Source organism: Aspergillus wentii (genome assembly GCF_001890725.1).
Source record: "Aspergillus wentii DTO 134E9 unplaced genomic scaffold ASPWEscaffold_2, whole genome shotgun sequence".
NCBI classification, from domain to species: Eukaryota; Fungi; Ascomycota; class Eurotiomycetes; order Eurotiales; family Aspergillaceae; genus Aspergillus; species Aspergillus wentii.
Window position 1 is genome coordinate 451,982 of NW_024467833.1, and position 14,303 is coordinate 466,284.

At 51.1% G+C, this 14,303-nt stretch overlaps 7 protein-coding genes across 7 annotated transcripts; 3 read left to right on the forward strand and 4 right to left on the reverse strand.

Annotated features, from left to right (window-relative positions):
- Positions 1-575: 575 nt before the first annotated feature.
- On the forward strand, positions 576-2,704 carry ASPWEDRAFT_24166 (WASP family protein; the record flags this gene model as incomplete). The annotated part of the gene is made up of 3 exons (XM_040832576.1): positions 576-785; positions 856-2,611; positions 2,670-2,704. The coding sequence occupies 3 exons, from the start codon at positions 576-578 to the stop codon at positions 2,702-2,704; spliced, it is 2,001 nt and encodes a 666-aa protein (XP_040691883.1).
- A 568-nt stretch (positions 2,705-3,272) lies between these two features.
- ASPWEDRAFT_105052 (CorA family magnesium transporter) lies at positions 3,273-5,112 on the forward strand (the record flags this gene model as incomplete). Its single annotated transcript, XM_040827692.1, has 3 exons — positions 3,273-3,848; positions 3,915-4,543; positions 4,596-5,112. The coding sequence occupies 3 exons, from the start codon at positions 3,273-3,275 to the stop codon at positions 5,110-5,112; spliced, it is 1,722 nt and encodes a 573-aa protein (XP_040691884.1).
- Positions 5,113-6,051: 939 nt separating this feature from the next.
- On the reverse strand, positions 6,052-8,004 carry trm44 (tRNA (uracil) methyltransferase; the record flags this gene model as incomplete). Its single annotated transcript, XM_040831809.1, has 1 exon — positions 6,052-8,004. One exon carries the CDS (start codon positions 8,002-8,004, stop codon positions 6,052-6,054), a length of 1,953 nt encoding a protein of 650 aa, XP_040691885.1.
- Positions 8,005-8,184: 180 nt separating this feature from the next.
- ASPWEDRAFT_35809 (uncharacterized protein) lies at positions 8,185-9,324 on the forward strand. Its single transcript, XM_040834302.1, has 2 exons — positions 8,185-8,694; positions 8,759-9,324. Exons 1-2 carry the CDS (start codon positions 8,519-8,521, stop codon positions 9,024-9,026), a joined length of 444 nt encoding a protein of 147 aa, XP_040691886.1. The 5' UTR covers positions 8,185-8,518; the 3' UTR covers positions 9,027-9,324.
- Positions 9,325-9,420: 96 nt separating this feature from the next.
- On the reverse strand, positions 9,421-10,176 carry ASPWEDRAFT_35812 (DASH complex subunit HSK3 family protein). Its single transcript, XM_040834303.1, has 2 exons — positions 9,617-10,176; positions 9,421-9,547 (listed from the first exon to the last, which is right to left on the reverse strand). The coding sequence occupies exon 1, from the start codon at positions 10,016-10,018 to the stop codon at positions 9,644-9,646; it is 375 nt and encodes a 124-aa protein (XP_040691887.1). The 5' UTR covers positions 10,019-10,176; the 3' UTR covers positions 9,421-9,547; positions 9,617-9,643.
- Positions 10,177-10,537: 361 nt separating this feature from the next.
- On the reverse strand, positions 10,538-11,276 carry ASPWEDRAFT_314947 (uncharacterized protein). The gene is made up of 2 exons (XM_040833556.1): positions 10,908-11,276; positions 10,538-10,860 (listed from the first exon to the last, which is right to left on the reverse strand). Exons 1-2 carry the CDS (start codon positions 11,114-11,116, stop codon positions 10,692-10,694), a joined length of 378 nt encoding a protein of 125 aa, XP_040691888.1. The 5' UTR covers positions 11,117-11,276; the 3' UTR covers positions 10,538-10,691.
- A 66-nt stretch (positions 11,277-11,342) lies between these two features.
- On the reverse strand, positions 11,343-13,953 carry ASPWEDRAFT_103994 (uncharacterized protein; the record flags this gene model as incomplete). Its single annotated transcript, XM_040827611.1, has 5 exons — positions 11,343-12,981; positions 13,034-13,463; positions 13,528-13,568; positions 13,637-13,757; positions 13,920-13,953. 5 exons carry the CDS (start codon positions 13,951-13,953, stop codon positions 11,343-11,345), a joined length of 2,265 nt encoding a protein of 754 aa, XP_040691889.1.
- Between the last annotated feature and the right edge of the window lie 350 nt (positions 13,954-14,303).

The following is a 14,303-nucleotide window of genomic DNA, read 5'->3' on the forward strand; positions in this document are numbered from 1 at the left end:
GTTTGAATATCCACAGAACCACAGAATGAGGGAATAAGGGATATTCGAGTTTCAATGGTCGTCAATAGCAAACCAATATTGCTGCAATAATAAAACGACACTAAACAACCCCATTCCAGCATGATAATCGCAATATAATTCTGAATAATCCTACCCGACTCTCCTAAGGCTCGCATTATTGTTCCCCACCAAACGGCTTAGTGCCCTTCCTTCCTGCTAACTTGTCTTCCTCTTATCCAAGGCTGACTTCCACCTCTCCTCACACTTCTCCCTCCTCCCCTCCCCCTCTTTCAATTATTGGCTTCAATTTGCCTCCCTGCAATTGTTTTTTCAACCATCTATACTGTCTGGGGAATTCGCTACCCTTTCCGCATACTTATATTCCACTCGATCCCGATTTTGCCGCGCCGTATCAACTGTTATCCGTAACCGGGGCGGAGCACTTTCATTCTTCTGCCTGAAACCAGCTGCGCCGGCTCTCTGCAATGCGCCTTCAAGGAATTACTTAACGGATTTCATTTCAAATTTACTCTCTTACCCGTCTACTGTCTTTCTGGTTTTTGGATTGATTCGCCATGCCGTCTATCCTTAGTGATGCCGACAAGGAAACGGTCAAGAGGCAAGTCCCGAAGCCCGCGAACAAGATCCTCGCTGTAGCCGTCGCGCGACTGTATGTCGCCTACCCGGACCATCAAAGATGGGTATATACTGGTTTGCAGGGTGCTGCAGTGCTTGCAAATGATCTGGTGGGACGCACGTTCTGGCTGAAACTGGTTGATGTATCGGTAAGTGGGTTTGGCTTCCAAACATAGGAACTGTCGATGGCTGATTTTCATTTCTCTGTGCGATCGATAGCCCGCTGGAAAAGGTGTCATTTGGGACCAAGAAATATTCGACAATTTCCACTATAACCAAGACCGTACCTTCTTCCATACCTTCGAGCTCGAAGACTGCCCCGCCGGCCTTTCCTTCGCAGATGAAAAGGAAGCCAAAACCTTTATCAAGAAGATGCAAGAGCGAGAGAAACATGCAAGCAAAGAAACTAGCAAGACACCATTTGCGTCTACTCGAGGGCAGGGTCCTGCACCCGTTGCGAATGGGAAAGTAGGACGTTCGCTCTTCGGTAGCTTGTTAGGCCATCGGTCAAGCCCAGGGCCAAGTGCGTCAGCGCCAGCACCTTCAATACAAGTTGCACCACCACCGCCGCCACCATCTACTAGTCCGTCACGCAAAGAGTTGCCTTTTGACACCAGCGATCCGTCATGGAAAGGTCTTCTGGACGAGCTTTTGCAGATGGGAATTACGGAAGATCAGATCGCGGACAACTCGGATTTCATCAAAGCGTACATCGACCAGAAGCAGAGCAATGCCGTGGACTCTGCGCTTTCTGCGGCTGAAGACCAGAGGAGAGGAAAGGCTCCGCCTCCGCCTCCCCCTTCTGCGCCTCCCAAGCTGAATGCCATAAGCCCCCAAAATACTGGTAACAGCTCTGGCAGTCGTCGAGGTGCCCCTCCTCCTCCGCCTCCCTCGCGGAGACCCCGCGCTGAAGCGCAGGATGAATCTGCTTCTCCATCACCGCGTGAACCGTCCCCGCCACGACCGGTATTTCGTGCGCCTCCTGCAATTCCTGACGCCGGGAAATTTGCCAACCTTCCTCTCACACGGCCGCGGGCACAATCAGGAGCAAAAGCCGGCCCTCCCCCTCCCCCGCGGCCCCCGAAGACTCCAATGGAAGATGCTCCCACTCGGCATGCTGCCCCCCCGCCTTTCCAAGGAGAGCGCAAGGTGTCTGCTCCACCAGCACCTCCCAGTCGAAGCCCGGCACCTCCAGGTCCTCCACCCCCACCCCCGCGTACAGCGAGCCCTGCGGCTCAACCCCCGCAGCTTCCGCCAAAGGTTCCAACTGCCCCGTCGCCTGGCCTACCACCACCTCCACCTGCCAGAAGTCCTGCTTCACCACCACCACCTCCTCCTGTACCTGCTGTTTCTCGGCCCATTCCTCCTCCACCGACATCAAGTGTTCCCCCTCCACCTCCCCCGCCTCCGTCGAATACCGGGCCTCCACCTCCTCCACCTGCCGCACGTCCGCCGCCCCCTTCTGTATCCGCGCCAGGTCCACCTCCACCGCCTCCTCCTCCTCAAACCGGGGCACCACCGCCGCCGCCTCCTCCACCACCTGCAGCACGTCCGCCCCCTTCTGCTGGAACTGGTGGTCCCCCTCCTCCTCCTCCTCCTCCGCCACCCGGAGCTGGTGCACCTCCTCCCCCCCCCCCTCCGCCTGGCGTTGGCGCACCTCCTCCTCCGCCGCCGCCTGGAGCTGGTGCCCCTCCCCCTCCCCCTCCTGCTGGCGGGGCGCCTCCTCCTTTGCCTAAAGCCGGAGGTGGTGGAAGAGATGATCTGCTGGCGTCCATTAGAGCCTCCGGAGGAAAGGGAGGCGGAGGCTTGCGCAAAGTCAAGGACACAGAAAAGAAGGATAGGAGCGCAGCTATGGTTCCAGGATCCGAGCCTCAATCGTCTGCAACAGCTTCAAGTGGCGGAGCCCCGCAAGGGGGCTTGGCAGGTGCTTTGCAAGATGCCCTCAACAAGAGAAAGCAGAAAGTCAGTGGTAGCGGTAAGTTAATCCCAGATCACCAACCCAAGATTGTGGCATATTCTAATTATTCTCTCAGACGACGAAAGAGACAACGATGACGATTGGGATTAGTGACCTCTGGACCTGTTTGTTTTCAAATACCCGGTTATTGGCATGGGTGGATTTCTCGAGTTCTGTTTGTGATACCTAGAATCTGCGGCATATTGTCTTGCGTGTTCAGCATGCATTTTCCTTTGACACGTCGGGCGTTTGTCAAAAGTTCTATTAGAAAATTCCGTGATATCTGAAAAGCAATGGAGCTCGCGCATGGGTTGGTATTGTCTGGATGAACTTAGTTTAGTCAAGAATGAACTCTAGTCCCTCTCGAAGGCAGCATATGACATAGTATTGAGCAGCTTGTACATGTTAATGTACTCTTTTTTTTACACTCCCTTTGTCTAATTGAGTAAGCCAGTTATTATTCTGGCTCCATCCAGACCATGATATTGTCCAATTTGAGTATGCGGATCAACCTTGATCCGGCGTCTTTATCGACCAACCCCGAGAAAAAAGACGGAGCGGCGTTTGGCTGCGGATCAGAATTGTCGACCAGAACAATAAAACAACAAGTGAAAGTGAGAGGGAGCGAAATATCAAGACTGTAATTGCTGCTGGGCGGCTCAATCCAGGAAAGGCAGATATGCTGTCTCCCCCACCTTTGAAACCGTCAGCTCCCTCAGCATCACTACTCCGATTCCTGCGTTCTCAATCCGATCCCCAGCATTTTCTCGCAGTCAATCCATCAAAATGTGTCCATTCTACTTTCAAAAGAGCAACATGCCATCATAGGTCATCGCATACATTGGCACTGCGAAGTGCATCGAGCTGGACAAATGTTGATTCCGCGCCTCGTAAGGCGGCATTAGAAGCGCGCCTTTTTGTGACACCAAGTTTGTCGTCAAAGAGTCGATGTCGACCCTCACCTGCCCTGTCGTTTCTTTCACCTTCATCGTCAAGATCTGCGTCAACAAAAAGCCGCCCCCTACTCCGCAGGCTGCTTGATTTGCGACGTGGCAAGACGGTTGCTGAGACCAAGATTAACCGTAGTGGTGGACCGGCGTTGATCGACGATGAAATGGGGGGAAGCTTCAACATTGGACGTGGATTGACTGCGAAAGCATCGAATGAGTTGCGACTACGATGTACGGAGTTCGATAGCAATGGGGACGTGACGCTTGTGAATGGGGAATTTAAGAAGAGTGAGCTCATCGCAAAGGTCAGTATTTACCTCTCAACCGGCACATCAACTGGTTTTAATGGCAGTTACTAAATCCAACTCAAGTATGGCCTTCTGCCTAGAGATCTTCGCAAGATTGATTCGTCGACCCTGCCTCATATCCTCATTCGGCCGAGCGCCATTCTTATCAACCTTCTGCATCTCCGAGTGCTGATCAAGGCAGACCGTGTCCTTGTGTTCGATGCATACGGATCGACTGACTCATATATGCAATCGTTATTCGTGTACGATTTGGAAGGGAAATTGCGACAGAGACAATCGCCAGGTACCGGAAACTTGCCATACGAGCTTCGCGCCCTGGAAGCCGTTCTCATCAGCGTTACTACTGGACTGGAAGAGGAATTCAACGGTGTGAGGGAGCCGGTGGTGCGCGTGCTTCGTGCCCTGGAAGAAGACATTGATAGGGACAAGCTTAGACACCTGCTGATCTACTCCAAGAAACTGGGTACCTTTGAGCAGAAGGCTAGGCTTGTGCGAGATGCTATTGACGATCTGTTGGAAGCGGATGATGACCTGGCTGCGATGTATCTCACGGAAAGCGCCAAGGGGCTCCATCGAGAGGAACATGACCACCAGGAAGTCGAGATGCTGCTGGAATCGTATCACAAGGTTTGCGATGAAATCGTCCAAGCCAGCGGTAACTTGGTGACGGGCATTCGTAACACGGAGGAAGTGTGAGTTTCACATTCTATCATATCTTCCAAGCAAAAGCTCATTTTTCAATAGGGTCAAAGCCATTCTTGACGCGAACCGAAACTCTCTAATGCTGCTGGATCTCAAGTTCAGCATCGGAACCCTTGGACTTGCCACAGGAACGCTTTTCTCCGCCCTCTACGGAATGAACTTGAAGAACTTCATCGAAGAGTCCGACTGGGGCTTTGGTGGCGTTTCTGTAACCTGCTTCGTGATCACCGGCATCGTCTGCGTCTACGGACTCGCAAAGCTGCGCAAACTTCAACGTGTCCGAATGTGGGGTGAATCAGGCGTAGGCGGCACTCCCCTCGGCCCTCTTACCACGAGAAGCGGTGCAGTTGCCGGCCACCGATCCAACTGGCGCGCTGACTCGATCGAACCCGTCTGGGGCAGTTTCCCGGGCGAGGGTCGAGTTGAGAGAATTAAACGACTCAAGGACAGCGCGGCCGCTGGTGCTGCCAGATCTGCCGCTGCCGATTCCACAGCACGACGGGCAGCAACGTTGAAAGAGAACGCAAAGGGGTCGGAACATCCCAATGACTCTGCCTAAGGCGGATTTTACTCTCTACGATATTATATTCAACTCCACACATTCTCCTACAGCTGCACATCACCCTGCTCTGTACGCCTTTTTGTCTAATATGGCTGGTCCTCTCACCGCACTCTGAGTGGGGTCTATTGCAGGCTGTATGGAAACCACAACCAGAGTTGAACACACTCAGTATTTGACTTCGACTGCATATGGCGTTCAAATTTGGGATACACTTGTCTTTTCAATAGAAACGCATGGATGGAGTCTGGTGGTATGGATGAATTTATGTTTGTTTCTGCGTTGCTTGAAGAAATCTCGATACCACCGTTATCTCCCTGATCCATGTGAGTGATTTACTGTACTATATCTCCCACCTCACTTCTTAGTTGTCTTGTCTTGTTTTCTCCGTTATATATTGGGCGGGTCAAGAGTTCAACTTTGTATGTACCTATGATTGATGTCGATAGATCGTGATGTTTAGATAGGAGGAAAGAAGACAATTTTTGCATTTATTACCCAACCAGACATCTACAATTCATCCTTGTTCTTCTTTGCCCGAAGACGCAGCATGGCCACACCATGAGGCCTAACAGTTGCCGTCACAGTTCCACTGCCCTGGACGGACCCAACCTTGGAGCCCATCAGCACCTTGGACGACGAAGGCAGCGGGGAAGTTAGAGCTCATCCCGATGAGGAAGACCACGGCATGCCATGGGTGTATGCCGGGCCCGTGGTTGGTTGACTTTGGCCTGTGTGCATGGATGGGGATAGAAACGGGATAACAAATGAGGAAAGCTGCGCATATATTAGTTTCTTAACATGCCATGCTTTCGTATATGGGCTATCAGGCTCGGGTGATTCTATCGTTGAATTTATGCTGACAACCGTTGTCTAGGGAGCATCACGCTCAATTGTATGTGGGTATCTCAGTATCATGCAGTTATGAAATCACTGCCATCAATGTCCTCCACTTGATTTTGATTGCCCCTTGTTGAGGCCCTTTGCACGTTCAATCCAGATCTTCGCGGCGGATCTCACGCCTCCCTCCCGCGAGCACTCACGCTGTACAACCTCCCAGACCTTTTCAATGATGGCATCAGCTTCGGCGTTATCCCCAAGGGTATTCAAGGCCTGTGCAGTTTCTCCGTCGCCTGGTTTATTATGTGTGAACTTTAGACTCCACTGCTGAGTGGTCTGTTTGCGTCCACCTATCACTCCCATATTCCTTGTACTTGGGATCCGGAGCAATGTCCTCTCCATATCGTATCCAATGTCTTCGCCCATACTCATTGCCTTCGCGGTGAGACAGCCGTACATTGACTTGTACATTCCTGCATCGGTCTGGGCTTCTTGCTTGGCGGCCCGAAGGGCTTTTAGGTCACCATTAGCCGGCTGGGGATTCTGTTCGTTTGCCTGAGGCTCGGAGCGTTTGTCTTTGGCCTTTTCCTTCTTGGGTGCAGGATAGCGATATTTCGCCCCTGACAGGGAATGAGAACAGCACGGAATCGCCAGGAATGGTAATGGAGAGGATGGACTGGAAAGGGCAGCCATGAGAGGAGTCCAGACAGTAAGCTCATCGGCATGGTTCGATATGATAAAGGTGTTATCAGAGAACATGCCTGTGTGCGTCTCGACGCCGATGTCGTTCAATTCACTCTCTTCCCCTGACGCAATAAGCTCATCCGCAAAAGGCTTAGGAATATAGATCGTTTCCTTCAATCGCTCCTTCACAAACTCTGGGAAGATCTTCCACGTTTTCCGGTTACGGGCATCAAACCCCCAGCCGTGATAGCCTTCCAGTAGAAGCACATAGACAAGCACACCATTCCCACATGCAACATCCACAAACCCAGGAAATCGTGTATCGTAACCATCCTGATCTTTTTTATCTTCTCTCTCGTCCGCCGGCACAGCACCATACATGCTCCTCCAGAGCTCAATGAGAAATGCCGTGATCGCCAGATCTTCAAAGACATGCTTTGATGGCTCCGTATCCTCAGCCCAATTATCGCAGAGCCAGTTTGCATGCTTGATCTTGAGTCGCGAGTATGTGTTCTGGATTAAATGTCTGGGAATCACATTGTCCTTGGTGGGGTTGTAGTTGCTTCCGTCCGCTGATTTGGCCGGGCGTGTACCGCGAGCAAGTCGGATTTGAGTATTGAGAAGAAATAGCAGGGTGCGCTCCAAGCGGTTATGCATCGGTTCAGCTGGGTACGGCAGGAAATGTATAGACATTGCTCCCGTCCCTTGTGCTTCTGTCTGTGTCTGCGTCTGTGCCTCCGTCGACGTACCGTTGTACGTAAAGTCGTAAAAATAAGCCAAAGAACGAAGCACAGGATGATACCAAGGAAGCTCTTCCTTGGAATTCACATGCGGGGTGTAGACTACAAGAAGCTGTTTGTTTCTCGCACCACCCCCAAGAACTTCATCCGCCTCGTAGAAGTAACAGCTCTGCTCCAACGGCCGATCCAGCTGCGGATTCCTGGGTATAAACCTCCTCACCACTGTCCTCGTAAGCTCAAACCCCGCAATCGTTCTCGCAGGGAGCGGCTCAACAACCTCACCCTCCGCACCAGCAGCAGCATCAACACCCATCTTCACCTCTGAACTATTCCCCGTCGCAGCAAACGAATCCTCCGTCTCCCTTGGCGTGCTCAAAACACTCATACTGTCGAATAGAATATCCGCCCGGAACAAGATACTCGAGTTCATGTTCGGGTTTCCCAGCATGAAGACGGCCAGGTCGTAGATCGTCTCCGGGGCGAACGCGAGCCCATTCTCCTTGAGATCGGGCGAGGTCACCCATGAGTCTTCTGGGGTTTGGAGGAGGCTCGATGGCGAGAGGGTTTCGGCGAGTGGTTTCCCGGTTAGTTGGGTTACGTCTCTTGCATTTTTTCTGTTGACGGGCATAATAGTCTTGTCTTTTGTACCGCTTGGATAGAGGTGAAGATGCAATTGAATGCTGCCAGTGGAGTAACAGGGCAAATAGAAGAAATAAATAAAGAGTGTCTATTCCAATGACATTATATTCGTTATATTCGTAATGGTCATAAGAGCACAATCCAACAGCAGCAAGCCGGTCGATTCTCCAAAATTCATCCCACCAAAGAATTTAAGATCACGTGACACTGTACCTGAACTGACAATCTGACTCTACATTCAGAGGTAAGAGAAATAAACGAGAGTAAGAATAAGGCATAATGTAATACAGCAATATTCAACCCCCGTAACCCCCCAACCCCCCATACAAATCCAACAACGTACACCGAAGAACAAAAAGCAACTCCAAACTTATGTCAGTGATCAGCGACATCCCCACCAGATCAAATGACGCAACCCCCGCCAACGGCCAAACCGGCTGAGTCCTCCATTATCTTACCTCCTACAACTCCAACTACTCAATCTCACTCTACGCCTGAAAAAAATGTCTCCGAGGTGCTTCATCATCCGCCACGGCGAAACCGAATGGTCTCTCAATGGCCGACACACGGGAATCACGGATCTACCCCTCACGGAGAACGGTGAGAAGCGTATCAAGGCAACCGGGAAGGGGTTGGTGGGTGATGACCGGCTGATTGTTCCTAAGAAATTAGTTCATGTGTATGTTTTTCTTTATTTATCTGTTTACATGGTGGATTTTTTTTTTCTAATTGTATAAATACAGCTATGTCTCTCCCCGCTCCCGTTCTCAACGAACTCTGGAGCTCCTGGAAATCGGCTGTCGAGAAAGACTTCCCTGGACAGAGCGCAGGAAATCCGAGAGCGAAGAGGCCATCCGGACAGAAGCCAAGGTCGAGGTTACAGAGGCCGTCCGGGAGTGGGATTATGGCGACTATGAAGGATTGACAAGCAAACAAATCAAGGAGATGAGGGCACAGAACGGACAGGAACCGTGGGATATCTGGCGAGAAGGATGCCCTGGTGGAGAGTAAGTGCCACTACAGACGCAACAAAAACCATTGAAAATGGGGATATTTTTGAATTGTGAGAGCCACCTGCTAAACCATATCTGAATAGGTCCCCCGAAGATGTCATTCGTCGTCTCGACGCCGTCATTGCCGATATCCGGTCGAGATTCCACAGCAAATGTTTCGATGGGTCCTCTGAAAACGGGGACGTCCTCATCGTCGCTCACGGCCATATCTTGCGCGCGTTCGCCATGCGCTGGACCGGAAAGCCATTGTCGGATACCTCGCTGATCTTGGAGGCTGGCGGTGTGGGAACACTCAGGTAAGCAGGAAATCGTCCGCACTGATTGCTTTAAACCCTTCTCTTCGTTCTCCCTCGCTAATTGTCCCTAGTTATGAACATCATAGCATTGATGAACCGGCCATTATCCTCGGTGGAGGTTTCGTCGTTGACAGCTGATGGTATAAACGGATGGGGGTGAGTAATCGTCGAGGCATGAAATCGGCATGTCGTATCGTACATATATGTATCCAGGATAAACTCGCTATACCCATAGAACATAGTAATTAGCCCAACCACCCCAATAAATCCCAGATAAACCAACCAAAGTCACCTAGCCTACCCAATAATCCAACCCACCTCACTCCGACGACGACCTCTCCCTCTTAACCCCCCTCTGAGTCTCCTTCCCGCCAGATCCCTCCTCCTTTACCCCCTCCTCCCCCAAAACCTTCGCAGACCCCATGAGTAGCGCCCCAAAATACCCGCCTAGAAACCGCATATCCTCCGCCTGCACGGCCGTCATACGCACCAGATTCTGCGTATCGGCAAGGTTGGCATTCAGCTGCGCCAGCTGCGTCTGCAGGTTTGCGTATTGGCGTGTTTTTGCGGCGGACATAGAGGAGGGGCCTGAGGTGGGGGGGTTCATTGAGGAATAGGAGGATCCTGTAGTGGTGGTGGGGAGGATGGAGGGGCGGGGGAAGGAGGAGGATTGGTAGTGGTGGCTTGGGGGCATGGTTTTTCTTGTAGTGTGGTGTGGTGCTGAGTTGGTTTTATTTTGGGGGTTGATATTTCTGGTTGACGTTGAGATATTGACTTGGGCTGGGTGTGTGGTGGCGATTATTGAATGATCCGAATGAGCGTCTTTGGATGTTGTTTATTGACTTGTCGCCGATCAACATATCACGTGATGATCACCACTCCTTAGTATAAATAAGTGTGTTCTTTTAGAAACAATAATTGGACATGGTTTCACACTTCATACAATCATTTGGTTTTGTGCTACGTTACTTGGACTGGATCCACATCTGCAGGAATAACGCAATGCAGATCTTTGGGATATCAATGACAGGACATCGATTACAACATACGTCAATTTAGACTTATACTACTAACCTGGCAGGAAGTAATTATGAACACATGTATTCTTCAAGTCTCATTTATTGATCAACGTGGTTCTAATCAAATGGGCAGCAGCCGTGAACACTCCGGCTTCCTTCATTAATTCCCTGCAAGAACGCGAACCCAGACAAATCAAGTCAATCAACCGATAAATCAAATCCCCTGCTCTTTTTATACGCCATAATCCAGACCATGAAAGGAGATCACCCAGGACGTTGAGTCTCGCCTCGCGAGCCTTGTAGAATAACACAAAACAAGTATGAAACGGTCAAAGGAGGGCACGCATGTCACAAAAAAGAAAAGGAAAAGAAAGATGGAACAATATAGGAGACACAAGACGTATAGGAGCTCACGAAATAATGCGCCGACTCAAGTAGTGTACAATCTGTCATGCAGGGAAAAGGAGATGCATGTCCGGTAACTGAAGAGAATTGATGCCGGGAATGGATGGTATAACTGCGAGAAGTCAAAAGGTATTTCCCAGGTCGGGTTCTTTGCTCGACCTCATTACAATAAACAATGCGGCGGAATAAAAAAAAAAAGAAATGGGAAAAGGAAGGAATCCACACACGCCCAACCACTCCGAGACAAGCACAAAAAAAAGTAAAAAAAGTAAAAAAAGATGTCCCCTATGTCCCTTGTGTATATGCAAAGAAGCGAACAGCAGAGAATTAATGAGATGATTCCTCTCCCTCCTTGCCCAGTTATTCATTAAAGAATTTCTGTAGAAAAATCAACTGCAATGCAGGGGGTTTCACGGATATGACGGATATCAGTAAAGTGCCCATCCAACCCAAACGAAGAAGGAAAAAGAGAAGAAAAGGATGGAACATGAAGGTAATGGGAAACCAGGCGAACACGTCAGGGTGAGTTGCGTATTCGGATCGGTCGGTCGTTTGGGGAGGGGGGAAGGGTCAGACAACGGCGTCTTTATTTATTTAGCGAACCGGCGTCGTAGCTTGCTGAGCACCAAGGCTGATCTGGCTGCTGTGGGCTGAGGCTTCGGAATCGAGGTTGGCGCTAGCCCCGCTATCACCACTCTCCGCGCTGGCGCTCGCACTTCCGGTCAGACTTCTATGCTTTGGAGTACCCTTGGCGGGATGCGAGTTGCTCACATAATGTTGCTCAACTTGTTGTGGACCTACCGCGTTACCTTGCCCGGGAGGATGTCTTGGAACCGGGGCTCGCATATTCCCAGGCGGCGATGGATGACCGCCGTGATGGCCGTTAGGAGGACCAAGAGTCTGATCATTGGCAGTCATTGGTCGGCCCATTCGGGGCCCGGGGCCACCACCATATGGAGTTGCAGGGGATTGGCTGTTTCTCCTGCTGTTTGGATAAGGGTGTGGTGGGTAGTCACCCATTCGACTGGCGGTCAGGGAATTGGCTCGCGATTCCACGTGCATCTGATTCCGGTCGACAGCGCCGTATCTGTTGGAAGAGTAGCTCATCATGGGGTTGTCCATGAGAGAATCATGAAGGCTGGGGATTTCCTGCAGGATCCGATCACTAGCACGTTTCCTTCCCCCTCCAAAGTATCGACTGAAGGATGAAGCAGGTCGGCTGTTAGGAGGGGGGTTCATATTCATGCCGAACTCGGGATTCTTGCGTATTTGACTGGCACTTGGCATTCTTCGGTTCCTCTTCGAAGTGATACTCATCATGTCAACATTGTCGGGGTCGACACCGGGAATAGGAGGAGCATCCATAGGATCGAAGTAATCATCCTCATCTTCCTCATCAAAGGCTGCCGCTTTGGGCGGAGGACCTCTCCGAGGTCCACGTCGCATGCTCATCTCCTGTTCCCGGATCTGCAACTCCCGTCGTCGAAGAGCCAATTCGCGCTCCCGCAGGGCCAGATCTGTTGCCGCTGATGGAGGACCCGGTGGTGGCATATCGGGATATCCATTGTTTCCATTCTGAGGAGGTAATCCGCCGTCGGCGGCATCATCGTAAAGGACCAGGTGACTAAACTCCTCCAGGCCCTCCAAAGAAGGTTCACGAGGAATCTTAGATTGTTGTGGTTGTGCACTGGGAGGTCTTCCCATTCCGGGCGGTGGTGGTCCGCGCCGCGGGGGCCCCATCATCATCCCAGAACTAGCCCTTCCCGGGTGCGGGCGCATAGCGCCATTGGCTGGTCCTCTCGCAGGTGGCGGTGCTGACGAGTTTCTCACGGAGGGTGGTTGGACCACGACAGGGGGTGGTGAATCACCGTGTCGGGGTTTAGTCTGGTTTACGGTGTTGAAGTGGTGAAGCATGGCGTATAATGTCTCGATTCGCGGAACCCGGACACTTGATTCGGTGGCTAATTTGACGGGAGATCCAAGGTATGTTTCAACCTCCATGGGACGACGGGCCTGGAAGTCCTGGTACATGGAGCTAGGTGCTCCCCCAGCGATCATTTTCTCAATGGTCTTCTGGGTAAAGTCGCTCGTGAATGAACAGCCGTTTGCCTTTGCGAGTTCGACAAGTTCTTCAATTATATCCGATACCAACTGACGCACTCCGACCTTTTCAAGCAGCTGTGCAAGGTTGGAGGTTTCGAACAGAACACTCGCGGGATGAAAAGCGATTGGGCTGGAAAGAATTAGTACAAGGCGATGGACTTCAAGAGTAACAGAATTCTTACCCAATCATACGCTCAAACTGCTCCTGTCTGATATTCCCCGATACCTTGCAGTCGACCTGTCCCGAACCAAGAGTGAATGCCAATGCGGATGCCATGTCATTCTGTACTGTAGGAGGGATGCTGGAATTCTTGTTTGTCGCACCGACATGAATCTCTGTCGAGCTCAGATGCTCAAACTCGCTGGCCCCAATCTGAGAGATCTCCACGCCTGATACTAATGAGAGGATGACATTTGTCGGAAATCGTTGCTCGAGATGCGATTCAATGCCCAAAGTATTTGTGGTGTTCACAAGAATGCATGTATGTTGGGGAGTAACGACGGATTCGATCACAGCTGCGAGATCGTAGATATCGGGCAAAGCCTTGACGCACAAAAGCACATAGTCGTATGCATTCTCTCGGGAGGCTGCTTCTTCGGGAGTTCGGACAACTGCAAGACGAACCGGTACATTAGCACTGCAGGATTCAAAAGTACTGGATAGATCGAATCGTACCATGACGGGGCTTAAACCGTTCGTTGCCGAATGCTTTTGATCTATTCGATGAAACTACTGTCAGAGGGGCCCTAATTCACGAAAACGGATGGTGAAACAGTCTGCGTACTTGAAAGAAACACCATATTGAGCCACGGCTTCAAAGTTCGATTTCCAAACGAGCGTCACATCGCACGAGGTTGTCGCCTGGAGTCTCCAGGAGAGGAAAGCCGAGATAGGATTACTACCGACTGAACAGAAACGTGTTAGCTTTCGAGGCCCCATTTTCTGTTGCGTGAGAGATTCTGGGGGTGTTCAATTTTCTTCGGTGGCTGTAGCCATTGCACTCTGATTGAAGGGAGGTGTGTAAAAAAGCAAGCAGCAAATGCCCGTGCAAGGAAAAATCGACGAACCTGATAAGATGCGCAGGCGCGGCGGAGGAGCCATTGTTGATCGAAAATGGAAAGAAGCGATGCCGGCAACCAGAAGTCAAAAGGAGAGCGAGAAAGATGGATTCTGGATCGAGACGAGCGATCGGGAGGTCCGGAGGCGCGGTTGACGCTGCCTACCACGGGACGGCAAAAACCCAGTATGACGACCAAGGCCGGGAAACAATTTGACGGCCCAAAAGAACGAAGGTAAGGGGAATCCACCGGGATGAAAGAAAAAGGGGTGGATATAGAAAGTAGAAAGGGCAGGAAACGAGAGGAAGGAGGCAAAAGGGCAGGACTAATAGTAGGGAGGAAAGAGGGAGAGAGATGAAGGGAAAGTGAAAAGGGAGAGAAGGAAGAAAGAGT